This window comes from Oncorhynchus gorbuscha, linkage group LG01, assembly GCF_021184085.1.
Source record: "Oncorhynchus gorbuscha isolate QuinsamMale2020 ecotype Even-year linkage group LG01, OgorEven_v1.0, whole genome shotgun sequence".
Taxonomy (NCBI): domain Eukaryota; kingdom Metazoa; phylum Chordata; class Actinopteri; order Salmoniformes; family Salmonidae; genus Oncorhynchus; species Oncorhynchus gorbuscha.
In genome coordinates, this window is record NC_060173.1 from 33,234,124 (window position 1) to 33,261,579 (window position 27,456).

Consider the following 27,456-nt stretch of genomic DNA (forward strand, 5'->3'; position numbering starts at 1 on the left):
GATAGAGAAAGAGAGGAGGAGTATGACATCACAATGGACCGCCCATTCAGCATTAATCTATATTTTCTATGGGTCCCGAGTGTGTATGTGTGTGCAGTTGAACAGTTTCGAAGGAGAAAAGCAGAATAGCAGGCAAACCTAAACGGAGAAGTGATCTGGAGACGCACCAATGGTTAAAAACCACGTTGTCCTTTTAATTATTAAACTAGTCCATTTGGAGAAGTAACGTCGGGATCGAGTTTAGGTAGGTGTGTGTGTGTGTGTGTGCGTGCGTGTGCGTGCGCGCGCGTTTTTGTTCTGTCTGAGCGCACAGTACACAAAGCAGTGCGCCTGCTTTGGTTATAACATATACATTGGGCCGCGTGTAGTGTTCGATATATAATAATCTAGTTTTGTTTAATATTTTTAAAACAAAGCCGCAATGATAAGTGTTGTATTGGAGGTTATAGAAAAAAACTGAAACTCGGGGCTCATTGTTGCTTCAGAAGCGCATGTTGTTTTTCTTACGAACGGGACAGTGAAGAAAGAAGCAGCGTACATTTAGAATCAGACGGTTGTTTCGCCCATCTGTCTGCCTCCAATCAATCCTTATAAACGTGAGGAAGTTTAACCTATGAGTTTATGAAACATGTTATTTTAAATCTTATGAAGCAATGTGTGTGAGTGATTTTCTGTACTTATTTGATATCGACAGATAGGACTGCAGGCTACATATTGTTATTGAAGTGGGCTAAGATTCCCGCTTTATCAGGTAGGTGCCTTTTGTTATTTTGGAGTTGGATAGCAGAAGTCTGAGTGATCAACTGTTTATGAGATTGTGTGTCCCCCAGTGTTTGACAGCATCATATAGACATGTCATGATGAAGTGCTCTGCTGTCTGGAGCACATGGCCCTAGTAATCACTGACACACTGGTCTATCACTGTCAACCAGAAATCCACTGTGTGTGTGTGTGTGTGTGTGTGTGTGTGTGTGTGTGTGTGTGTGTGTGTGTGTGTGTGTGTGTGTGTGTGTGTGTGTGTGTGTGTGTGTGTGTGTGTGTGTGTGTGTGTGTGTGTGTGTGTGTGTGTGTGTGTGTGTGTGTGTGTGTGTGTGTGTAGTCAGTAATAACATATAGACTAGGCTCCTTCTGACAGCTACAGTAGTCAAACTTGAACCATACTCAACTCAGAAGTATCTCATATCTATCAGACAGAAGTGAAGCAATGTATGGGGGAGAGTCAATCTCCAGGTCAATAAAATATTATATTCTACAGATACTAGTTGGAATTGACTCAGAACTCAGAACCACATCTTAAGTAAACAAGTCATTGGGTCACAGAGGAAATAATTGTCTTGAGTAATTTCTCTGAAGTTCACTTACAGTAATCAGGGGCTGCCAGAGAGTTGGAGGGGATAAATACGAATAAAGGGTGAGCAAAAGAGAAGGAGATGGGAGAGATGAGTGAAATAGATGAATAACAGAAAGGGAGAATATGAATGAGTGAGTTGCACTGTGTTCCAGAGTAGAGAGAGTGAGTGAGTGAGGAAGAGAGGGAAGTGCCAACACATGTGGTAGTCATTTAGAAGGCAGTTTGCTCTACATCTGTTTTCTGATCTTTGAACTACCCCCTCCTTTTCTCTCCTTTTCTCTCTTTTTCTCTCTTTTTCTCTCTTTTTCTCTCTCTATCTTGCTCTCGCTTCCCCTGATCCTGCTCTTTCTTTGTTCATCATGTTTCCCGTATGGGACACACACACACACACACACACACACACACACACACACACACACGCACGCACGCACGCACGCACGCACGCACGCACGCACGCACGCACGCACGCACGCACGCACACACACACACACACACACACACACACACACACACACACACAACACACAACACACACACACACAGGTTCCATGGGATCTCCATGGAATGAAGACATATCATCCCCAGTGATATATCAAGGATATACATTACCAACTGCAATGTGCAGCAATACGCCACAAATAGATGTCTGTCTCAGGTATTCTGGAATGGAATGTGTCCCTGTCTCAGGTATTCTGGAATGGAATGTGTCCCTGTCTCAGGTACTCTGGAATGGAATTTGTCCATATCGCCGGTATTCTGGAATGGAATGTGTCCCTGTCTCTGTTATTCTGGAATGGAGTCTCTGTTATTCTGGAATGGAATTTGTCCATATCTCAGAATGCACATGTGTGTTTAGGGCCCTCTAGGTATATACTGTACATCAATCAGTGTGCCATATTTCTCTGTGTTGCTGTGCGGTTGGAGTAGGACAACCATGTTCATTAGTCAGCAGACTATTCTGAGCAGACCTATACTGCCAATGCTGCACATACCTCCCTCTAGCTCTCTCTTGGTGTAGTTCTCTCTCTCTCGCTCTCTCTGATTTAGTTTCCACTAACCTCCTCCCATATGATTAGCATTTATGAGCCGTAAAGTCTACCTTGTTGCTTATGTGTCTTTGTCTGCGTATTCGTGTTTTTCTTTGTGCAAAGAGCTGGTCTTTTAGGGCTTGATCTGCCTCAGATGACTCCGCTAGAGTTGGAGGTTGTGAGTCTGATTGCCACATGCTCCACATATATATTTGTCTTGGATAAAATAATCTGATCATGTCATAATAAAGACTTGTCTTTGTTATGTGCTCCACAACCACTGGTTCCCTGACAGTAGATCACTTTGCTGAATATGATCTGGATATATGTGTATAAGCTAGGCTAGGCTAGGCTACATAAGATACAGTGCAGATGCAAAGTTTGGTAACATAATGATTCTGTTACCAAACGTTGCATTTGTACTGTTCTTCAAGTGAAATGTGTTTTTGTAAAATGTTCTGTGTAAATTGTAAATTGTAGTCGTTGTGGATAGAGTTGTATGCTGTGTTAAAGTTCTGAATCAACGTAATTCCTTTACCATGGAATTGCCCATAACCTAGAACCCTAGAACACAAAGGATGTATTTACACCATGCTGGCGCTATGGTTGCCATGGATCCGCATTATGGCGGCATGGGGAGGAGGAGGGGGGGGATCTCTCCCCTTTCCTCTGTGTGTACTAGACTTGATGATAGAGCTGAGGGCTGGAGGCGGTCACACACATGCAACATGTTTTACTCTCTCTTTCTGCCCTACAAATGGTGTTCAATAACATTAATAAAACAGAAGATGGGGCCATACAGCATGTGCTTACACACTTACACACCAACACTGTTTTATTATTACATATTCATACACTACCTCTCTGAATGTTTATGGCATGGAACAAAGACATGAATGCACACACACACACACACACACACACACACACACACACACACACACACACACACACACACACACACACACACACACACACACACACACACACACACACACACACACACACACACACACACACACACACACACACACACACACACACACACACACACACACACACACACACAACTTCTCTATGGTGTTGTATTGATTTATCTTCATTGGTTTAGGAGGCTCAATCAGAATAAAGTACCATTACCACACCAGCCACTCTATATTTAAAAGAAAATGGGTTTACACACTGACACACACACACACACACACACACACACACACACACACACACACACACACACACACACACACACACACACACACACACACACACACACACACACACACACACACACACACACACACACACACACACACACACACACACACACACACACACACACACACACACACACACACACAGAAACACAGAGAGACTAAAAGCTCCCCTTCCCAACAGTAAGAGAGCTCATCGGGCTCAAGGATACAGGACAATGGGAGTTTGAGCTAAATTCATTATATTAACACCTAGGCTGAATCATATGATGAGACATATGATCCTGTATTATTTAACACACACACACACACACACACACACACACACACACACACACACACACACACACACACACACACACACACACACACACACACACACACACACACACACACACACACACACACACACACACACACACACACAGTCTTTCTTCAGAATGGAGGTACATGACCGCATTACTGTACTCTTTGAGCTCAGTCGGAAACTAAAGTCACTGAGTAGGCCAACTAAGTAACTGTTCATAGTTATTATAATGGGCAAGAGTTTCAGAGCCGTAATTTGTATTTGTATTTATTATGGATCCTCATTATCTGCTGTCAAGGTAGAAGCTACTAATCCTGGGGTCCAGCAAAATTAAGGCAGTTCATACAATTTTAAAAACATTACAATACATTCACAGATTTCACAACACACTGTGTGCCCTCAGGCCCCTACTCCACCACTACCACATATCTACAGTACAAAATCTATGTATACGTGTGTGTATAGTGCGTATGTTATCGTGTGTGTGTATGCATATGTATGTGCCTATGTTTATGTTGCTTCACAGTCCCCGCTGTTCCATAAGGTGTAATTTGATATGGTTTTTAAATCGAATTTTACTGCTTGCATTAGTTACTTGATGTGGAACAGAGTTCCATGTAGTCATGGACTATGTAGTACTGTGCGCCTCCCATAGTCTGTTCTGGACATTCTGTTCTGTTCTGGTGGCATGTCTTGTGGGCATATTAATATTATTGTGGACATCCAAGGGCCAGCCGTGCTGCCCGGTTCTGAGGCTAATGCAATTTTCCTAAGTCCCTTTTTGTGGCACCTGACCACGCTACTGAACAGTACACCAGGTGCGACAAAACTAGGGCCTGTAGGACCTGCCTTGTTGATAGTGCTGTTATTTACATTTACATTTACATTTAAGTCATTTAGCAGACGCTCTTATCCAGAGCGACTTACAAATTGGTGCATTCACCTTATGACATCCAGTGGAACAGTCACTTTACAATAGTGCATCTAAATCTTGCTGGTCTTGGGGGGGGTGAGAGGGATTACTTATCCTATCCTAGGTATTCCTTAAAGAGGTGGGGTTTCAGGTGTCTCCGGAAGGTGGTGATTGACTCCGCTGTCCTGGCGTCGTGAGGGAGTTTGTTCCACCATTGGGGGCCAGAGCAGCGAACAGTTTTGACTGGGCTGAGCGGGAGCTGTACTTCCTCAGTGGTAGGGAGGCGAGCAGGCCAGAGGTGGATGAACGCAGTGCCCTTGTTTGGGTGTAGGGCCTGATCAGAGCCTGGAGGTACTGAGGTGCCGTTCCCCTCACAGCTCCGTAGGCAAGCACCATGGTCTTGTAGCGGATGCGAGCTTCAACTGGAAGCCAGTGGAGAGAACGGAGGAGCGGGGTGACGTGAGAGAACTTGGGAAGGTTGAACACCAGACGGGCTGCGGCGTTCTGGATGAGTTGAAGGGGTTTAATGGCACAGGCAGGGAGCCCAGCCAACAGCGAGTTGCAGTAATCCAGACGGGAGATGACAAGTGCCTGGATTAGGACCTGCGCCGCTTCCTGTGTGAGGCAGGGTCGTACTCTGCGGATGTTGTAGAGCATGAACCTACAGGAACGGGCCACCGCCTTGATGTTGGTTGAGAACGACAGGGTGTTGTCCAGGATCACGCCAAGGTTCTTAGCGCTCTGGGAGGAGGACACAATGGAGTTGTCAACCGTGATGGCGAGATCATGGAACGGGCAGTCCTTCCCCGGGAGGAAGAGCAGCTCCGTCTTGCCGAGGTTCAGCTTGAGGTGGTGATCCGTCATCCACACTGATATGTCTGCCAGACATGCAGAGATGCGATTCGCCACCTGGTCATCAGAAGGGGGAAAGGAGAAGATTAGTTGTGTGTCGTCTGCATAGCAATGATAGGAGAGACCATGTGAGGTTATGACAGAGCCAAGTGACTTGGTGTATAGCGAGAATAGGAGAGGGCCTAGAACAGAGCCCTGGGGGACACCAGTGGTGAGAGCGCGTGGTGAGGAGACAGATTCTCGCCACGCCACCTGGTAGGAGCGACCTGTCAGGTAGGACGCAATCCAAGCGTGGGCCGCGCCGGAGATGCCCAACTCGGAGAGGGTGGAGAGGAGGATCTGATGGTTCACAGTATCGAAGGCAGCCGATAGATCTAGAAGGATGAGAGCAGAGGAGAGAGAGTTAGCTTTAGCAGTGCGGAGCGCCTCCGTGATACAGAGGAGAGCAGTCTCAGTTGAATGACTAGTCTTGAAACCTGACTGATTTGGATCAAGAAGGTCATTCAGAGAGAGATAGCGGGAGAGCTGGCCAAGGACGGTACGTTCAAGAGTTTTGGAGAGAAAAGAAAGAAGGGATACTGGTCTGTAATTGTTGACATCGGAGGGATCGAGTGTAGGTTTTTTCAGAAGGGGTGCAACTCTCGCTCTCTTGAAGACGGAAGGGACGTAGCCAGGGGTCAGGGATGAGTTGATGAGCGAGGTGAGGTAAGGGAGAAGGTCTCCGGAAATGGTCTGGAGAAGATAGGAGGGGATAGGGTCAAGCGGGCAGGTTGTTGGGCGGCCGGCCGTCACAAGACACGAGATTTCATCTGGAGAGAGAGGGGAGAAAGAGGTCAGAGCACAGGGTAGGGCAGTGTGAGCAGAACCAGCGGTGTCGTTTAACTTAGCAAACGAGGATCGGATGTCGTCAACCTTCTTTTCAAAATGGCGAGTTTTCCTCCATCTCCGCTCGGCTGCCCGGAGCCCTGTTCTGTGAGCTCGCAATGAGTCATCGAGCCACGGAGCGGGAGGGGAGGACCGAGCCGGCCTGGAGGATAGGGGACATAGAGAGTCAAAGGATGCAGAGAGGGAGGAGAGGAGGGTTGAGGAGGCAGAATCAGGAGATAGGTTGGAGAAGGTTTGAGCGGAGGGAAGAGATAATAGGATGGAAGAGGAGAGTGTAGCGGGGGAGAGAGAGCGAAGGTTGGGACGGCGCGATGCCATCCGAGTAGGGGCAGTGTGGGAGGTGTTGGATGAGAGCGAGAGGGAAAAGGATACAAGGTAGTGGTCGGAGACTTGGAGGGGAGTTGCAATGAGGTTAGTGGAAGAACAGCATCTAGTAAAGATGAGGTCGAGCGTATTGCCTGCCTTGTGAGTAGGGGGGGAAGGTGAGAGGGTGAGGTCAAAAGAGGAGAGGAGTGGAAAGAAGGAGGCAGAGAGGAATGAGTCAAAGGTAGACGTGGGGAGGTTAAAGTCGCCCAGAACTGTGAGAGGTGAGCCGTCCTCAGGAAAGGAGCTTATCAAGGCATCAAGCTCATTGATGAACTCTCCGAGGGAACCTGGAGGGCGATAAATGATAAGGATGTTAAGCTTGAAAGGGCTGGTAACTGTGACAGCATGGAATTCAAAGGAGGCGATAGACAGATGTGTAAGGGGAGAAAAAGAGAATGACCACTTGGGAGAGATGAGGATCCCGGTGCCACCACCCCGCTGACCAGAAGCTCTCGGGGTGTGCGAGAACACGTGGGCGAACGAAGAGAGAGCAGTAGGAGTAGCAGTGTTGTCTGTGGTGATCCATGTTTCCGTCAGTGCCAAGAAGTCGAGGGACTGGAGGGAGGCATAGGCTGAGATGAACTCTGCCTTGTTGACCGCAGATTGGCAGTTCCAGAGGCTACCGGAGACCTGGAACTCCACGTGGGTCGTGCGTGCTGGGACCACCAGATTAGGGTGGCCGCTGCCACGCGGTGTGGAGCGTTTGTATGGTCTGTGCAGAGAGGAGAGAACAGGGATAAAAGACACATAGTTGACAGGCTACAGAAGAGGCTACGCTAATGCAAAGGAGATTGGAATGACAAGTGGACTACACGTCTCGAATGTTCAGAAAGTTAAGCTACGTAGCAAGAATCTTATTGACTAAAATGATTAAAATGATACAGTACTGCTGAAGTAGGCTAGCTGGCAGTGGGTGCGTTGTTGACACTACACTAATCAAGTCGTTCCGTTGAGTGTAATAGTTTCTGCAGTGCTGCTATTCGGGGGCTAGCTGGCTAGCTAGTAGTGTTGTTTACGTTACGTTGCGTTAAAAGAACGACAATAGCTGGCTAGCTAACCTAGAAAATCGCTCTAGACTACACAGTTATCTTTGATACAAAGACGGCTATGTAGCTAGCTATGTAGCTAGCTACGATCAAGCAAATCAAACCGTTATACTGTAATGAAATGAAATGAAAATGTGATACTACCTGTGAATGCGACCGGGTTGTTGAGTCTATTCAGAAGACGTTGGCTAGCTAGCAGAGTCTCCTACGTTAAGGACTCTCAAATAGCTGGCTAGCTAATCTCGGTAAATTAAGATAATCACTCTAAGACTACACACTCTAAACCTAAACAACACAATTATCTTGGATACGAAGATACGAAGACAGCAAAGACAGCTATGTAGCTAGCTAACACTACACTAATCAAGTCGTTCAGTTGAGTGTAATAGTTTCTCCAGTGCAGCTAATCAGTGGACGTTAGCTAGCTGGCTAGTGAAGACTACGTTAGGATGGCGAAATACGATAATTACGCAATTATCTTTGATACAAAGACGGCTATGTAGCTAGCTGAGAAGAAATTGCTAAGATTAGACAAATCAAACCGTTGTGCTATAATGAAATATAATGAAATGTAATGAAATGTAATGAAAAAGTTATACTACCTGCGGGAGCGAAGTGCCGATGCGACCACTCGCTCCAACCCGGAAGTATTATTATGGACAGACTTCTCCCCATCTTAGCTACTGTTATATCAACACGTTTTGACCATGACAATTTGCAATCCAGGGTTACTCCAAGCAGTTTAGTCACGTCAACTTGCTCAATTTCCACATGATTTAGATTTAGTTGATGTTTAGGGTTTAGTGAATGATTTGTCCCTGCGGCTCTTTGTTAAGTGTTGCAGTCATTTTAGTTGCTGTAGTAGCTGACATGTATAGTGTTGAGTTATCTGCATACATAGACACACTGGCTTTACGCAAAGTCAGGGGCATGTCATTAGTAAAGATTGAAGAAAGTAAGGGGCCTAGACACCTGCCCTGGGGAATTCCTGATTCTACCTGGATCATGTTGGACAGGCTTCCATCAAAGAACACCCTCTGTGTTCAGTTAGACAGGTAACTCTTTATCCACAAAATAGTAGGGTGTGTAAAGCCATAACACATACAATTTTTCCAGAAGCAGACTATGATAAATAAAATCAAAGCCGCACTGAAGTCTAACAAAACAGACTCCACAATATTTTTATTATCAATTTCTCTCAGCCAATCATCAGTCATTTGTGTAAGTACTGTGCTTGTTGAATGTCCTTATCTATAAGCATGCAGAAAGTTTGTTGTCAATTTGTTTACTGTAAAATAGTACTGTATCTGGTCAAACACAATTTTTTTACAAAAGTTTACTAAGGGTTGGTAACAGGCTGATTGGATGGCTATTTGAGCCAGTAAAGAGGGATTTAGGTAGCGGAATGACTTTTGCTTCCCTCCAAGCCTGGGGGCAAACACTTTCTAGTAGGCTTAAATTTAATCTATGGCAAAATAGGAGTGGCAATATCGTACACTACTAAAACATTACAATGCTTGTCTTTAATAATTTGGTCAGATATACTTCGATATGTAGTATCAGTGTTTGTTGCTGGCATTGTCAACAAAAGTTACACCCATTGAGCTGCAATAATCACATAGCCAGTTGTGAAGAGAAAGAATCCTGCTAAAGCGTTCAATGCCACGATTCAGAGGGCACAGGGCCAGATATGATGGGTCTGTTGTTAGTGTCTAGCAGAGAGACAATCAGCTCTTTAAAATCCAGTTTCAACTGTTCAGAGCTGCTCTTCATAATGTCATTAAAACCACATGGACTACGATAGAATCGATTTCATTGTCCTGGCGTAGTACATTCGGGAGCAGCTTAGTAATTTCATTTACTCTCGCTCCTGGATAGGACATTGTCTTTGAATCAGGAACGGTCACAATTCTTACCATGGAGCTGCCCAAAATCACGGCTGGTGAGAAGGATGAGGAAATCCGTCCACTCCCATGCTTCACAGGATTCAAAGAACCCTTTATGGACTGGCGAGAGCCAGGATAACTTGAGCCCGTTGCTCCCTGCGCCTGGTGCAGGCCTCCGACAGATGGAGTCGTCCCGCTCGACCCAGAGCAGGGACGGAAGATTGACGACTTCAAAATCGTAGTAGTAGGCACTGAGGCTGCAGACACAGGCACCAGGACGGCGAAACTATTCGTTGTTTGTTTCCACTCCGGGCCTCTCGTTGGGAGTGTAGACTGCTTTGCGGGAGGCCACTACCTTCGAACTTCCACAGCTCGTAACATGCGACCATCGTTGATTGCCTTGCTCCTCTTGCTGTGCACCTTTAACTCCACTATCAGATGGGGGAGCTCCGGGCAACACCGGCCATTCAGATAATGACAAACGACAAGTCGGAGATGCACCCAACAAGCGTGAACGCTGTCCAACCACCGGTATAGAAAATGTTAACATTCCACTCTGCATTTTCCCCAGTTTCTTACATAGACTGGCAACCTGTGTGATCAAGGAATCCACCTCAAGCCTATAATCCTCGGGCAAGCAAACAATTTCCGCATTGGAACTCTGAGTGATCCGTTTTTTCCCGAAACAAAGCTTAGAAGCGTTCATTTATTTCTCCAGACAAGGAGGGCTCCATTGCAAAACTCATCTGGTACCAACTTTGTTAGCTTGATGACTAGCAGCTTAGCGTCTCTGTCAAGCAGTATATTGAAAATAGCTTGTTGACAAAAAAGATTGAATTTTTTTTTTTGTCTGTATATTGTTTTCTGCTACATTACAACTCCGATTTGTGCTGCAATTTACAACAAAACACAAAAGAGAACAAAGACAGTGTATGATGATAGCTCCTATTAGTCTGCTATTGGGACACCTGGTTGTTTGGGGAGAAATGGGTTCAATTAGTGTTTGTGGTTGTGTACCATTACCCTGTTCTGTGTGTGTGTTTTTGTGCCCCTGTGGTGCATGTGTATGTGTATCTGTCTGTCCCTCACTGTTATGCTATCAAACATGTTGCTAATGGAAACAGTTGTTGTTGATGCTGTTTTTTTGCAGCAGCATGTAAACAAAGGATACCTAATCTGCGCTACCATACCCTCCATCCAATCAGGGCTTAGCTCACAATAAGAGATCTGCATGGGTCTGACTGTCTGTTCAAACGGTATGTGTGTTTGTTGAAGTAAGGTCATTCCTCCTCGCGGTGGTGTCTGACCTAAAGTGAAGAGATATGGTTGGTCAGATATACCTTGAGGATTCCTATGCACACATGTGTTGTTCCCAGCTGTGAGGGGTATATGTGACCCATAGAGCTGCCATTGTGTCAGGGGGACAGGAGAGAGGGACAGCTGCCACCCAAAACAGCCCCCTCTACCCCACCCCCATCATTTGTGAGGCTGGTGTCCAGCAGGGGTGTCGGCGTGTGTGGTAGGGGTGGGGGGTGGGTGGTGGGTGGGGTTATGAACAGGCTTTGATTTCCCCTTGTCTGTCTGGAGGATAGTGGTTAGTTACACAGCCACCTGTGTATTTCACTCTACTATCCTCTGTTCTCTGAGGTGTGTACTGTATGTGTGGATGGGGCCGTGCTCCAGTATTACAATAGTTCTGCAGGTTCATCACATTCCTATGGCGGGACTCAAAGTGATGCCTCTGCTCTTTCAATGAGCTCCATTCACTCTTTATTCTGCCTCTGACCCTGCCAGTCATAACGTGTGTGAGTGTGTGTATGATAACACAAGCCTCTCCTTGAAAAATAACCCTTAACAATGGGGGAGGAACATGACTTCACTTTTCCCTTCCAGTATATCTATTTCATGTCAAACTAAGAGATATGCTAAAGCTCATGGATAAATACCACACTCAGTGCCTCAGAAAATCTGTTGAGTTAAAACAGACAGTTTGTCTTCACAGGTTTCAGAGATACATTGGGTTTTAATGTAGAACTGGGACCAGCGAGTTAGCTAGTTGGTTAGTTAGGTAGTTAGCTACTTTGGTTGGTTAGTTACTTAGTATGACACAGAAAGCTCCTAACAACAGGAAGTACACATTAAGTGGAGCCATCTCACTGTACAGTGTGGAGATTGCCCCACAGGGCCTGGGTGTGGCAAAGAGAGGGAGAGAACATCTCTGTACAGATAGGTTTATGAACAAAGCTACATATATCCTCTGCTATAAACCCAACGTTGAATTGCATTGAATTCATTATAATGTATGTCGGGCAGAGATGAGCGTTTGAATCAGGAATGTTTCCTCTCACGACCTCCACAAGCCAGAACATTGAATAAAATGAAATGTTAACATATTTTACCAGTTGCCTGTGTGGTTGTTCCTTTTGGCGATAGGAATTTGAGATAAAATATCCATAAAAAAGTATCATTTCTTCGACATTTCAAAGTGCTGGTAGTGTGTTCAGATTTATATCACCTGAAGCATGTGCTAGTGCATGTATTTTCATCTTGTGCACATGATGTAATTGTACTTTCCGGTGGAGATATTGTCTCACATTCCTACCGCCAAAAGGACCACCCGGTTATTTCATTTCACGTTTCGGCTTGTGGAGGTCGTGAAAGGAAACATTCCTGATTCAAACAGTCATTTCTGCCCGACGTTGAATTGAATCCTAACTCGAGCCACTCGTACACTCTGACCATGGCATGTTAAATGCTCAGGTCATGGTTGGGAAATGCTGCTGTTGCACTTTCACTTCCCAGAAAAGACAAGTTTGCACAAGCTGCAATGGACAAGAATGGTGTACTTGAGGAAAGCAACATTCTCTGTGCCTGTAGACATGATGTTGTGGTGTGTCTCTTGGCTGGTAGCTATACTGCTAAATCCCTCAGTGGAAGGCTGACACTGATAGGATGTGTTGTACTTTGGCTGTCTTACTGTTTTCACTGTTCCCTGAGGAATGACATCAGGGCTGATTAGAGTTCACAAATGTTCCATTTCACTGTTTCAGTATTCCCAGTGTTATGAATTTACAGCTTTACAGGGCTCCTCCTAGTGAACTGAAGTGGCGTTTGTAGTTCAGTTCACATTCCTAGTGTCTGACACAGAGCATGCCTGGCATGACTCACTCAGCTCTATGTGGGTGTGTGTTCTGAGAAAAGTCTGATGTATAGAACCAGAACCCCAATTTGACGTCATTCAGTGTGTGTGTGAAGGGAGCGGTGATCTCCCAGCAGTCATTCAGGGAAGAGACCCTAAAATTCCAGCCCTCTCCTCAGCCCCTTCAAAATCGAGCTCTGGGACAGGAAATACTAACCAAACCTCAGCCACCCGAAACTCATTCTGGGTGTGTGAGCTTCGTGTGGGGACCTGAGTGAGAAACAACATCTGAGCTGCTAAATGTCACTGTTCCACATATTCCTCCGTTCCCCCTCCTCCTCCTCCTCCTCCTCCTCATCTCTCCATCTCATCTCTGTCAGTTAGAAGGCTGTATATCTCTATCTTTTTCTCAGGGTTTTCTTCATAGCTAAATGTTTTTATTTATTTATTATTTCACCTTTATTTAACCAGGTCAGCCAGTTGAGAACAAGTTCTCATTTACAACTGCGACCTGGCCAAGATAAAGCAAAGCAGTGCGACACAAACAACACAGAGTTACACGTGGGATAAACAAACGTACAGTAAATAACACAATATAAAATCTATATACAGTGTGTGCAACTGTAGTAAGTTTGGCGACGAGTATGAAGCGAGGGCCAGCCAGTGAAAGCATACAGGTCGCAGTGGTGGGTAGTATATGGGGCTTTGGTGACAAAACGGATGGCACTGTGATAGACTGCATCCAATTTGCTGAGTAGTGTGTTGGAGGCTATTTTGTAAATGACATCACCGAAGTCAAGGATCGGTAGGATAGTCAGTTTTACGAGGGTATGTTTGGCAGCATAAGTGAAGGATGCTTTGTTGCGAAATAGGAAGCCGATTCTAGATTTAATTTTGGATTGGAGATGCTTAATGTGAGTCTGGAAGGAGAGTGTACAGTCTAACCAGACACCTAGGTACTTGTAGTTGTCCACATATTCTAAGTCAGAACCGTCCAGAGTAGTGATGCTAGACGTTCAGGCGGGTGTAGGCAGCGATCGTTTGAAGAGCATGCAATTAGTTTTACTTGCATTTAAAAGCATTTGGAGGCCACGGAAGGAGTGTTGTATGGCATTGAAGCTCATCTGGAGGATTGTTAGCACAGTGTCCAAAGAGTGGCCAGAAATATACAAAATTGTTTTGTCTGCATAGAGGTGGATCTGAGAATCACCAGCAGCAAGAGTGACATCATTGATGTACACAGAGAAGAGAGTCGGCCCGAGAATTGAACCCTTTGGCACCCCCATAGAGACCGCCAGAGGTCCGGACAACAGGCCCTCCGATTTAACACACTGAACTCTATTTGAGAAGTAGTTGGTGAACCAGGCGAAGCAGTCATTTGAGAAACCAAGGCTTTTAAGTCTGCCGATAAGAATTGGGTGATTGACAATGACGAAAGCCTTGGCCAGGTCGATGAAGACGGCTGCACATTATTGTCTTTTATCGATGGCGGTTATGATATCGTTTAGGACCTTGAGCGTGGCTGAGGTGCACCCTTGACCAGCTCCGAAACCAGATTGCATAGCAGAGAAGGTACGGTGGGATTCGAAATGGTCGGTGATCTGTTTGTTAATAACTTGGCTTTCGAAAACTTTAGAAAGGCAGGGTAGGATAGATGTAGGTCTGTAACATTTTGGGTCTAAAGTGTCTCCCCCTTTGAAGAGGGGGATGACCAGCGGCAGCTTTCCAATCCAATAGGGTTCTCAGACGATACGAAAGAGGTTGAACAGGCTAGTGATAATGGTTGCAACAATTGCGGTGGTTAATTTTAGAAATAGAGGGTCCAGATTGTCTAGCCCAGCTGATTTGTAGGGGTCCAGATTTTGCAGCACATTCAGACCATCAGCTATCTGGATTTGGGTGAAGGATAAATGGGGGAGGCTTGGGGAAATTGCTGTGGGGGCTGCAGAGCTGTTGACCGGGGTAGGGGTAGCCAGGTGGAAAGCATGGGCAGCCATAGAAAAATGCTTCCTAATGTTTCCTATCCTCAGTGCAGTGGGCAGCTGGGAGGAGGTGCTCTTATTCTCCATGGACCGTACAGTGTCCCAGAAACTTTTGGAGTTTGTGCTATAGGATGCAAATTTCTGTTTGAAAGCTAGCCTTTGCTTTCCTAACTCCCTGTGTATGTGTGTGTTGTGTGTTGTTGTGGGGGATAGGGGGGCATATCTCTCCCTCTCACTCTGAGGGCATCAGAACTACATGAACAAAGTGAAAGGGGTTCTCTCAACCTCCGACCCTGCAATAAGTAAGTGTAATTTCCCATAATTTAGATTATTTTAATCTAAATCATCTCACAACTTGCACTCAACTGTCATTGTTCCACCATCACCATGTTGACCAGTCATCACTCACACCCTCGGCACCAGGCCAACAACAGAAAGTTTGTGTGTGCATGCCGACATACGTGAGTGTGTGCGTGCATGTATGTTGAAACTTGTAGTGCTGCTGTTAGTTCAGACCCAACGAAGAGCAAGCAATGCTGATGCAATATCCTAGTGCAGCACTCTGTGTGCTGTGCCAGGACTGTCATTCAATTAGCCCTAATGCAGCCTGCAAGGGTAGACACAGGGACGCACATGCACACCTCCTTTACACAAACACACCTCCTTTATACACACACTCACACCGTCATTCCCTCCCTTCCTTCCTCCCTCTCACTCTTTCCTACTTCAAAATATAAACACAAATGGACACCCATTAGTTCACTCATTAGTATTTCTTTTGAGATGTTGACACCCTCTGATTCTCCCTGTCTCTATCTCTCTCTGTTTATTTTTACCTTTCACCCCTATCTCCTACCCGCTGGTTTCCCAGTGTCACTCACACACAGGATGTGAGGTCATAGTCGCGTAGAGTTGGTGGCAGGGGTGACATGCAAAGAGTAAAAATGAAGATGAAAACTGCAGTTTGACTCCTCTCCTTTCCTGTGTGGGCAGTACAACAGTGTCCTCTGAACATATAGCAGTGTGTTTACAGTGTTAGTTCCTCTGTGTTGAGGTTGTTGGACATAACTGTATCTCAATTGCATGCTCCTCTCGTCTTCTCTACTCGCCTCTTCCTAGGTCCCTCCCCTCTGACATTCTCCTCCAATGGGTTTTGAGAGGGAGGCAAGAGGACGCGAGAAGTATGCCATTGAGATTCTCAAATAAAAGCCGTCTGGTTCCTACACCTATAAAAATGAAGGAGTTGTTTTAATTGGGATGCCTGGAATAGCAGGAAGTGCACTCCAGAAAAGTAATGTACACACACACACACACACAGTGTTGTTCGCTTTGACCTATAAATGGTGATTGGGTCTTAGTGTTGACAGATATGTCCCACAGGATAAGGTGTGTGCGTGTGTGTGTGTGTGTGTGTGTGTGTGTGTGTGTGTGTGTGTGTGTGTGTGTGTGTGTGTGTGTGTGTGTGTGTGTGTGTGTGTGTGTGTGTGTGTGTGTGTGTGTGTGTGTGTGTGTGTGTGTGTGTGTGTGTGTGTGTGTGTGTGTGTGTGTGTGTTTTTACTGTCATTAGTGTCACCTTCCTAGGCAAAGGATTCATCTGGGGAGTATGACCACACAGACGGTTGAGTGACCAACTAGATGGGAAAGAAAGGACAGAGCTCTCTGTGACAGTATTGTAGTGCGCATGTCTGGTGGCAGTATGTCACACCTCTCTGAATGTCTGTCTGACTCAGGCAAGAAGGGTGAGGACATGTCTCCATACTCTTCCCTTTTATTATTTTTTAAAAACCACAGGTAGATTTTCTGAACTATATTTTCACCAGTCCTTGATAATTGATCACGAAGAAAAGGAGATGAAAAGGAGATGAGGATAGTAAAAGCAGACTATTGAGATGTAGCCCATCTGGGACTTTAGAGGGGACAGTAGTTGAGCATTGGCCCTTTCAACTCCCTATGACACTTCCTTTTCCCATGAGGCGAGGAAGTGGAACTGCCACCAGATGTGTTAAAGCCAAACGGATGCTTTCTTAACACCCCCCACCTGCTTGCTCCACCCCACCTGCTTGCTCCACCCCACCTGCTTGCTCCACCCCACCTGCTTGCTCCACCCCACCTGCTTGCTCCACCCCACCTGCTTGCTCCACCCCACCTGCTTGCTCCACCCCACCTGCTTGCTCCACCCCACCTGCTTGCTCCACCCCACCTGCTTGCTCCACCCCCACCTGCTTGCTCCACCCCACCTGCTTGCTCCACCCCACCTGCTTGCTCCACCCCACCTGCTTGCTCCACCCCCCACCTGCTTGCTCCACCCCACCTGCTTGCTCCACCCCCACCTGCTTGCTCCACCCCACCTGCTTGCTCCACCCCCACCTGCTTGCTCCACCCCACCTGCTTGCTCCACCCCCCACCTGCTTGCTCCACCCCACCTGCTTGCTCCACCCCCCACCTGCTTGCTCCACCCCCACTTGCTTGCTCCACCCCCCACCTGCTTGCTCCACCCCCACCTGCTTGCTCCACCCTCCACCTGCTTGCTCCACCCCCCACCTGCTTGCTCCACCCCACACCTGCTTGCTCCGCTACCCACCGCTGCTCTCACTTACGGTTATTGCTCTTGATGTACACAATCAGCACACGCACACCCACAGCACAGACACGCACACCCACAACACAGACACGCACACCCACAGCACAGACACGCATACACACAGCACAGACACGCATACACACAGCACAGAGACGCACACCCACAGCACAGACACGCACACCCACAGCACAGACATGCACACCCACAGCACAGACACGCATACACACATCACAGACACGCATACACACAGCACAGACACGCACACCCACAGCACAGACACGCACACCCACAGCACAGACACGCACACCCACAGCACAGACACTCACACCCACAGCACAGACACGCACACCCACAGCACAGACACGCACACCCACAGCACAGACATGCATACACACAGCACAGACACGCACACCCACAGCAAAGACATGCACACACACAGCACAGACAAGCACACTATACAGACACTATTGCCTTCATATGAAATACACAAGGGTTATGTGTAGTTATGACGGCAAAACGTTTTGTTTTGTTCAAGTGCAATGTCTGCACATGTATACCCCACACGGTGTAAAAAGCAATAGTCTCATCTCTCACATAATGGGATCTAAGTATCATCTTTCTGTTTTTCTTTGTCGACTGTTCCTCTCTGAGGATGTGCCTCTCATGCAAATTATTTATCGACTGTTCCTCTCATGCAAATACTTAGTACATCTGGCCCTCATCAAGAGAAAAACCCCATTCAAAATGTGTGGGAGACATGGTTGTTTATCCGTCTCTTTGTTATGTAACTGGCTCTTTGTTATGGTCTTCACTGGGATGTGAGGCAGCAGCGCGCTCTAGTGGTGAGATAGAAACATTACATATCTTCAGGGCTCTTGTTTTTAATGGGACATACAGTATTACAGCTCCATGCTTGTGATGTTATTATTGATGATGTTTAAAACTTATGTTTAAAAAATATATATATTATGAATTAGGCTGCAGGCCTATATTGCAGACGGGGTGTTTTTGGTCATGTAGCCGACACTGCGTGATGCTGATGATCCATTCTGAGAAATGCTTCTTATGTCATAGGCTATGAAATGTTACTATTGCCTAAGTAATGCCCACAGTTCTAACATCTCAGAGTAATTTTGGCCTAGGCTACTAATTCATAGAAACACATACACATTGGAATGCGACCAATTACACACCTAGCTCACCTTTGAACTCTGAGAAAGAGAATAGCTTGTTGTCGGTTATATGACGTTTCCAGAGAGAGAGAGAGAGAGAGTGTGTGTGTGTGTGTGTGTGTGTGTGTGTGTGTGTGTGTGTGTGTGTGTGTGTGTGTGTGTGTGTGTGTGTGTGTGTGTGTGTGTGTGTGTGTGTGTGTGTGTGTGTGTGTGTGTGTGTGTGTGTGTGTGTGTGTGTGAGTGAGGGGAGGGCGTGTGTGTAGTGGGCTGCTATTAGATAATAGTGCATCTCATCAAAGCTCATTCCAACCAGAGGCTCCATTCTCCACTCAGTAGAATAGCTGCGTGCACACAGACCAGCAGGAGCTCCTTTGTTTTCTCTTCTCCTATCCAGAGGTCATACCAGGCTATTGATAGTACAGTGCCACTATTATTATTATTATTATTACTATGACTTCAAATCAATAGTCCAGATGGCAACTATGTGTAGAATACCACTTTTTCCTCACCTCCTGCAGGGTAAGTTGGAGAGTTTGTAAAAATGTGCGTTGTTTGATGAACACTTGACACCTTCTAGCCGGTCTTATTATGCATATGTTTTACTGATATAAGTGTATCTCATAACATGTTATACCCGGCTCTGGTAATGAATGGATACGGGGTTAGATTTATGCATGTCTGTGTGGGTACTGTTATCCTGATTGTCAGGAGTTGTGGCGTTATGAAGTTATCTGATAGCCATATTTCATGTTCTATAATGACTTTTCGAATACAATGGATTGTCTCCAAGGGGGAAAAGGGTCTTGGACACACAAATCAGCTGTAGACTATATTAAATAGATAGAGCATATATCTAGAACACAAAGGCTACTATCCATACATAGCACTCATTCATTTGGTGGGTGCAGGAAATTGTGCTCTGATGATCTGAATAGATTTTACCAAATGTATGAAATGGAAATGTGTCGCCTTTATATTTGGATAATGAAAGCAGTTTGTGAGAATAGGTCATGAGATGAACTCCCTGTTTGATGATTGATGTCTGATTGGCTTCGCAACTAGTATTCTATGTGTGTAGTAATATATCCCAATGCAATCTCTGTATAGTATTTTAAATACAGAATATCCATACAAAGAAGTGGAGATTTGTACATATTTGTATTGTTGTTCTCAGAACGGCATTTGAGAAACCTGCAGTGAGAGCAGTCTGTCTGTATGCAGATATGGTTCTCCTTATGGAGAATAGAACATTCCTGTGGTGGAAGGGAATGATTATATAACTCCAGACTCTGCCATCAGTAGTGGGGGTCGTAATGTCTGGGTACAGAAACACACAATGCCTTAAAACAGCTACGTGTAATGGTGCCTACAGTGAGGTGTGATTTTAGAATGTGTGTGTGCGTATGTGTGTGTGTGTATGTATGTATATGTGTGTGAGAGAGATGTATATGTATATGTATATGTGTGTGTGTGAGAGAGAGAGAGAGAGAGAGAGAGAGAGAGAGAGAGAGAGAGAGAGAGAGAGAGAGAGAGAGAGAGAGAGAGAGAGTGTGTGAGTGTGTGCTTGTGTAGTTAACCATTACAGTAGTAAATTAATCAAGTAAATTAATCATCTAATAAATGACTAATAACATAATGAATCCCTTCAGATCGGTGTGTGGACACAGGTCTGTCTCTGTCTCTGGGCAGGAGTGTAATGGCTGAGCCGGACTATCTGGAGGGGGACTGTGAGGAGCTGATCAAACCCAAGAAACTGTTGAACCCAGTCAAGGGCTCCAGAAACCACCAGGACCTCCATCGAGAACTCATGATGAACCAAAAGAGGTGAGGGTACTGGGGGCAACACTGGGGCAACACAACACACACCTCTCCTTCTTCCCCTCCATTTCTCCTGTTTCTACTGCATTTTCTTTCCCAGTTGTCTGATTCCCAGATCAAATCAAATCAAATGTATTTTTATAGCCCTTCGTTCATCAGCTGATATCTCAAAGTGCTGTACAGAAACCCAGCCTAAAACCCCAAACCGCAAGCAATGCAGGTGTAGAAGCATGGTGGTTAGGAAAAACTCCCTAGAAAGGCCAAAACCTAGGAAGAAACCTAGAGAGGAACCAGGCTATGTTGGGGTGGCCAGTCCTCTTCTGGCTGTGCCGGGTGGAGATTATAACAGAACATGGCCAAGATGTTCAAATGTTCATAAATAACCAGCAAGGTCGAATAATAATAAGGCAGAACAGTTGAAACTGGAGCAGCAGCACGGTCAGGTGGACTGGGGACAGCAAGGAGTCATCATGTCAGGGAGTCCTGGGGCATGGTCCTAGGGCTCAGGTCCTCCGAGAGAGAGAAAGAAAGAGAGAAGGAGAGAATTAGAGAACGCACACTTAGATTCACACAGGACACCGAATAGGACAGGAGAAGTACTCAAGATATAACAAACTGACCCTAGCCCCCCGACACATAAACTACTGCAGCATAAATACTGGAGGCTGAGACAGGAGGGGTCAGGAGACACTGTGGCCCCATCTGAGGACACCCCCGGACAGGGCCAAACAGGAAGGATATAACCCCATCCACTTTGCCAAAGCACAGCCCCCACACCACTAGAGGGATATCTTCAACCACCAACTTACCATCCTGAGACAAGGCTGAGTATAGCCCACAAAGATCTCCGCAATGGCACAACCCAAGGGGGCCGCCAACCCAGACAAGATGACCACATCAGTCAATCAACCCACTCAGGTGACACACCCCTTCCAGGGACGGCATGCGAGAGCCCCAGCAAGCCAGTGACTCAGCCCTTGTAATAGGGTTAGAGGCAGAGAATCCCAGTGGAAAGAGGGGAACCGGCCAGGCAGAGACAGCAAGGGCGGTTCGTTGCTCCAGAGCCTTTCCGTTCACCTTCCCACTCCTGGGCCAGACTACACTCAATCATTTGACCCACTGAAGAGATGAGTCTTCAGTAAGGACTTAAAGGTTGAGACCGAGTTTGCGTCTCTGACATGGGTAGGCAGACCGTGCCATAAAAATGGAGCTCTATAAGAGAAAGCCCTGTTTGCTTAGAAATTCTAGGGACAATTAGGAGGCTTGCATCTTGTGACCGTAGCGTACGTGTCGGTATGTACGGCAGGACCAAATCAGAGAGATAGGTAGGAGCAAGCCCATGTAATGCTTTGTAGGTTAGCAGTAAAACCTTGAAATCAGCCCTTGCTTTGACAGGAAGCCAGTGTAGAGAGGCTAGCACTGGAGTAATATGATCAAATTTTGGGGTTCTAGTCAGGATTCTAGCAGCCGTATTTAGCACTAACTGAAATTTATTTAGTGCTTTATCCGGGTAGCCGGAAAGAAGAGCATTGCAGTAGTCTAACCTAGAAGCGTCTGCTAAATGGCATATATTATATATTATTATAAATGACAAAAGCATGGATTAATTTTTCTGCATCATTTTTGGACAGAAAGTTTCTGATTTTTGCAATGTTACGTAGATGGAAAAATGCTGTCCTTGAAATGGTCTTGACGTGTTCTTCAAAAGAGAGATCAGGCTCCAGAGTAACGCTGAGGTCCTTCACAGTTTTATTTGAGACGACTGTACAACCATTAAGATTAATTGTCAGATTCAACAGAAGATCTCTTTGTTTCTTGGGACCTAGAACAAGCATCTCTGTTTTGTCCGAGTTTAAAAGTAGAAAGTTTGCAGCCACCCACTTCCTTATGTCTGAAACACATGCTTCTAGCGAGGGCAATTTTGGGGCTTCACCATGTTTCATTGAAATGTACAGGTGTGTGTCATCCGCATAGCAGTGAAAGTTAACATTATGTTTTCGAATAACATCCCCAAGAGGTAAAATATATAGTGAAAACAATAGTGGTCCTAAAACGGACCACAGTGCTATGATGGGGTCTAAAACCAGACTGTCTTACTCAAAAGAGGGAAACTGTAAACAAGTTTCTTTTCATCAATGGAGGATAAACACCAGTTTAGCTTCCATTGACTGACCCACACAGGGCTTATCACTGTGTTGTGATAGACATAAATCCTGGCCCTGACTGAGGATGGATGAACAGTTTATAACCCTCACCTTCAACTCAGACTGTGTGATCTATCAGAGGTTTATGATCACCTACCGTTTCTGTTCATAATCCAGTGTTTCCTCGGGGTCAGATAGGTTGTCCTACGTCTATTGGTTAAGGTTAGGAGAGAGGTTTTAGTTAGCTGATCCTAGATCTGTTGTTGTGACTGTGTGACAGCGTTCTACTGCGGCGTGTTGCTATGCTATGACATCCTGTATCGGGGGTCACCCCGGGTGAGACGCATCACAGTAGTGTTATGTCAACCTTAATACATGAAACTTTAATAAGAACTATTATATAAAACCTTTAGTGCATTCTGCTGTCTCAGAACTATTACGTAAAAACATGCTCTTACTGCACGGAAATGTTCCTCCTACCCGAACACTTTCAATATTAGTATAGCACACAAGCACACGGCAATCACAATCTCTAACTTTATAATGGTGTTTCCGGTGAAAAGCTCTGCCTCTGCACTGAGTGGGTGGGTAAAATAAATTGCTGGGTCTTGGTAAATTCAGAATTGTATTTTATATTTTTTGGGGCTGAATGTTTTTGTCGTACCTTCAGTTGCCACTGGGAAAGATGTAAGTTACAGAATGGACTGTGGCAACAAATCACACTGGTTATGAGTGCACGCTCATTTGTGTTCATGTGTGACTGTGTGTGCGTGTGTTTGATAGCTTCAGTGCTGACACTCAAGTCTGTCCTTTCTCATGTTGCTATGCTATGCTATATATAAACACACACACACACACCAACACAGTGTGTACTGCTGACAGATGATACATCACTGTGCCCTGCCTGTTAGCACGCTGCACAGAACCATGTGCATTATGGACATGAACACAGTGCTCTGGAGTATGGAGGGGTGGAGAGAGGGGGGAAAGAGCTAGAGGGAGTGGGTTAGGGGTGAAATAGAGATGGACAAGAATTGTGTTTGTGTTATGTGCGTTTCAGTGTTGGTATGAGGTATATACGTTACACTCTATTGATTTAGAAATTATATGAAAGAGGAGATGTTTTGACTGGGTTTTAGTATTCTTTGTGGAGGAGATGTTTTGACTGGGTTTTAGTATTCTTTGTGGAGGAGATGTTTTGACTGGGTTTTAGTATTCTTTGTGGAGGAGATGTTTTGACTGGGTTTTAGTATTCTTTGTGGAGGAGATGTTTTGACTGGGTTTTAGTATTCTTTGTGGAGGAGATGTTTTGACTGGGTTTTAGTATTCTTTGTGGAGGAGATGTTTTGACTGGGTTTTAGTATTCTTTGTGGAGGAGATGTTTTGACTGGGTTTTAGTATTCTTTGTGGAGGAGATGTTTTGACTGGGTTTTAGTATTCTTTGTGGAGGAGATGTTTTGACTGGGTTTTAGTATTCTTTGTGGAGGAGATGTTTTGACTGGGTTTTAGTATTCTTTGTGGAGGAGATGTTTTGACTGGGTTTTAGTATTCTTTGTGGAGGAGATGTTTTGACTGGGTTTTAGTATTCTTTGTGGAGGAGATGTTTTGACTGGGTTTTAGTATTCTTTGTGGAGGAGATGTTTTGACTGGGTTTTAGTATTCTTTGTGGAGGAGATGTTTTGACTGGGTTTTAGTATTCTTTGTGGAGGAGATGTTTTGACTGGGTTTTAGTATTCTTTGTGGAGGAGATGTTTTGACTGGGTTTTAGTATTCTTTGTGGAGGAGATGTTTTGACTGGGTTTTAGTATTCTTTGTGGAGGAGATGTTTTGACTGGGTTTTAGTATTCTTTGTGGAGGAGATGTTTTGACTGGGTTTTAGTATTCTTTGTGGAGGAGATGTTTTGACTGGGTTTTAGTATTCTTTGTGGAGGAGATGTTTTGACTGGGTTTTAGTATTCTTTGTGGAGGAGATGTTTTGACTGGGTTTTAGTATTCTTTGTGGAGGAGATGTTTTGACTGGGTTTTAGTATTCTTTGTGGAGGAGATGAGAGGAAAAATACATAGGAGAGAGGATAGGAGAGGAGAAGGAGAGGAAGTGGATGGAGAGAAATGTTTGGGGTGTAGCGGATTAGTGATGATGATAGAGATGGATGGGTGAGAGAAAGAGAGAAAGAGAGATAGATGGATAGATGGAGGGAGAGAGGGGGGAGGGAACGTTGTGCAAAGAGGAGAACACCATCTCCCACAGAGGGTCTCTCACTCTCCTCAACTACCTCTGATGTTCAGTCACACATACACACGCGTGTGCACAGAGAAGAGAACTGCACAACTCTAATTGAACCTCTTTTGAAATCACTTACTCAGGTCAGACTGAACAAAATGTTGAAATGGACAGGGATGGAGGTCAGGCTATATATAACACACTATTCTATCCTACTAGATATTGTCTATTCAGAACACTCTGTTTTTGTCCTACTGAACAACATTTTCAATTAAAACCAGGGCAATCAATAATGTAGTTAGACACTGCATGAATGAATTGAAAACAACAGTGTTTGAGGGTTCAGATTTTAGGCTTTAATATAATGGTAATATTGTAGTCATCTCACTAATAGGTGTTTGTACTCTTTCAGATTGAATATCTGAATCCTAAATCCGGAACTTTACACAGTAGTATAACAACAAAACGTAAACGCCTGTTTCATCAATGGCATGTCATCTCTGGCAGAAGGGACAGCTCATTGAAAGAAAGGATAGCTATATTAGGAAAGAGGTTGATATGATTTGTAGACAGGTGGATACTTTTGATTGGTTGATATTCACTAATTGTGTGTCTCAACACTGATCTGTGTGTATGGTCAAGTCAAGACCCGCCGCCATCATACATTTCATCACATAATCTCAATCTATTAGTCCCAATCCCAATTCCTGTCCAGTCCAGTCATGGCCCCTAGCTTGCCTAAGATTACTAGATGTAGGCTAATCTGGGATGGCTTAGCTTTATGTAACTTTCTCTGAATATGAAGTGACAGATAGATGAATGTAGAACTGCCTGTCTCAGTCCGTACTGTAATCAGGTCAATTATTAGTTGTGTGTGTCTGTGTAAGTAAAGTGCCTTGTCATTGGCTGTGGAAGTACTATAATAACATCTGTGATTGGTTGCTTCTCCAAGGGGCCTAGCTCCCCAGAACAAACCAGAGCTCCAGAAGGTTCTGGAGAAGAGGAAGAGAGAGCAGGTCCTCAAGGCCCAGAGGGAGGAGCAGGAGGCCCACACCAAGAGGAGCGACCTGGAGATAGAGCTCATGAAGAGACAACAGAAACTAGAACAGGTAGACACACACACACACACACACACACACACACACACACACACACACACACACACACACACACACACACACACACACACACACACACACACACACACACACACACACACACACACACACACACACACACACACACACACACACACACACACACACACACACACACACACACACACACACACACACACACACACACACACACACACACACACACACACACACACACACACACACACACACACACACACACACACACACACACACACAGTGTTACTCATACACACCCAACACTGTAAAGATGAACAGACTGACAGCATTTGAGAAAAGAAATACAGAGAGAAAGGGAAATGACAGTTGGGGATCACACACAAGCTAACATGTACTAACATGTCACCTAACTTTCTTGTTTATCTTGTATGTTTAGCTTGAGTTGGACCAGCAGAAGGATGAGGAGGAGCAGGAGAACACCCCTGAGTTTGTGAAGATGAAGAGCAACCTGAGAAGGACCAAGCAGGAGGCCAATGGGGAGGAACTTACCACTTAGGGAGCCATGGATGGTGTGTTTGTGTGTGTGGAAAAATAGAAAGCAACTGTGTACTGTACATAGAGGAATGTTTGTGCATATGTGAGTGTGTGTGCCTGTGTGCAGATTCAATGGCACATGTTATCTGATATGGACTTCCTGATTTATCTGACCCTGTTGAGAAAGACTTAAAGACTACAGACCAATTTGTCTGCCCACTACAGACCAGCAGTACTACATACCTCTTTGTAAGTCCACTACAGTACTCCCCTCACCACAGTACTCGCCTCACCTCAGCCAGAGAGGAGACTTAGCCACCTGTACTCACCTCAGCCTCTCCACTCAACACACAGCGACAGAGAGGAGACTTAACATGAACGTGCTACACATGAAGAACAGACAGTCAATCTTCTGGGGAGGTCTGATGCAGGGACCAACAGAACCAACACAGAGTTTCCATTCCCTCTGTCTCCTGTCTTCCCCTCTGTCTCCTGTCCACCCTCTGTCTCCTGTCTTCCCCTCTGTCTCCTGTCCACCCTCTGTCTCCTGTCCACCCTCTGTCTCCTGTCCATCCTCTGTCTCCTGTCTTCCCCTCTGTCTCCTGTCCACCCTCTGTCTCCTGTCCACCCTCTGTCTCCTGTCTTCCCCTCTGTCTCCTGTCCACCCTCTGTCTCCTGTCCACCCTCTGTCTCCTGTCCACCTTCTGTCTCCTGTCTTCCCCTCTGTCTCCTGTCCACCCTCTGTCTCCAGTCCACCCTCTGTCTCCTGTTCACCCTCTGTCTCCTGTCCACCCTCTGTCTCCTGTCCACCCTCTGTCTCCTGTCTTCCCCTCTGTCTCCTGTCCACCCTCTGTCTCCTGTCTTCTCCTCTGTCTCCTGTCCACCCTCTGTCTCCTGTCCACCCTCTGTCTCCTGTCCATCCT

At 45.6% G+C, this 27,456-nt stretch overlaps 1 protein-coding gene across 8 annotated transcripts; it reads left to right on the plus strand.

Moving 5' to 3' along the window:
• Nucleotides 1-27,121, plus strand: LOC124036255 (protein FAM107B-like). 8 transcript variants are annotated; one of them, XM_046350616.1, is made up of 5 exons: nucleotides 3-244; nucleotides 695-751; nucleotides 20,369-20,543; nucleotides 25,855-26,011; nucleotides 26,436-27,121. In XM_046350616.1, exons 3-5 carry the CDS (start codon nucleotides 20,416-20,418, stop codon nucleotides 26,553-26,555), a joined length of 405 nt encoding a protein of 134 aa, XP_046206572.1. In that variant the 5' UTR covers nucleotides 3-244; nucleotides 695-751; nucleotides 20,369-20,415; the 3' UTR covers nucleotides 26,556-27,121. The 8 variants fall into 8 exon arrangements, with proteins under 8 accessions (XP_046206592.1, XP_046206572.1, XP_046206537.1 ...); XM_046350581.1 differs by lacking the exon at nucleotides 695-751 and adding an exon at nucleotides 15,180-15,268; XM_046350608.1 differs by lacking the exon at nucleotides 3-244 and adding an exon at nucleotides 282-596.
• Nucleotides 27,122-27,456: the final 335 nt, after the last annotated feature.

What these genes read in the sequence shown, in the direction of transcription:
- LOC124036255 (XM_046350581.1), top strand. Translation starts at nt 15,223, where the DNA reads ATGAACAAAGTGAAAGGGGTTCTCTCAACCTCCGACCCTGCAATAA. An exon ending in CTCATGATGAACCAAAAGAG is followed by an intron (nt 20,544 to 25,854) that starts GTGAGGGTACTG and finishes TGCTTCTCCAAG; the next exon opens with GGGCCTAGCTCCCCAGAACA. An exon ending in GACAACAGAAACTAGAACAG is followed by an intron (nt 26,012 to 26,435) that starts GTAGACACACAC and finishes TTGTATGTTTAG; the next exon opens with CTTGAGTTGGACCAGCAGAA.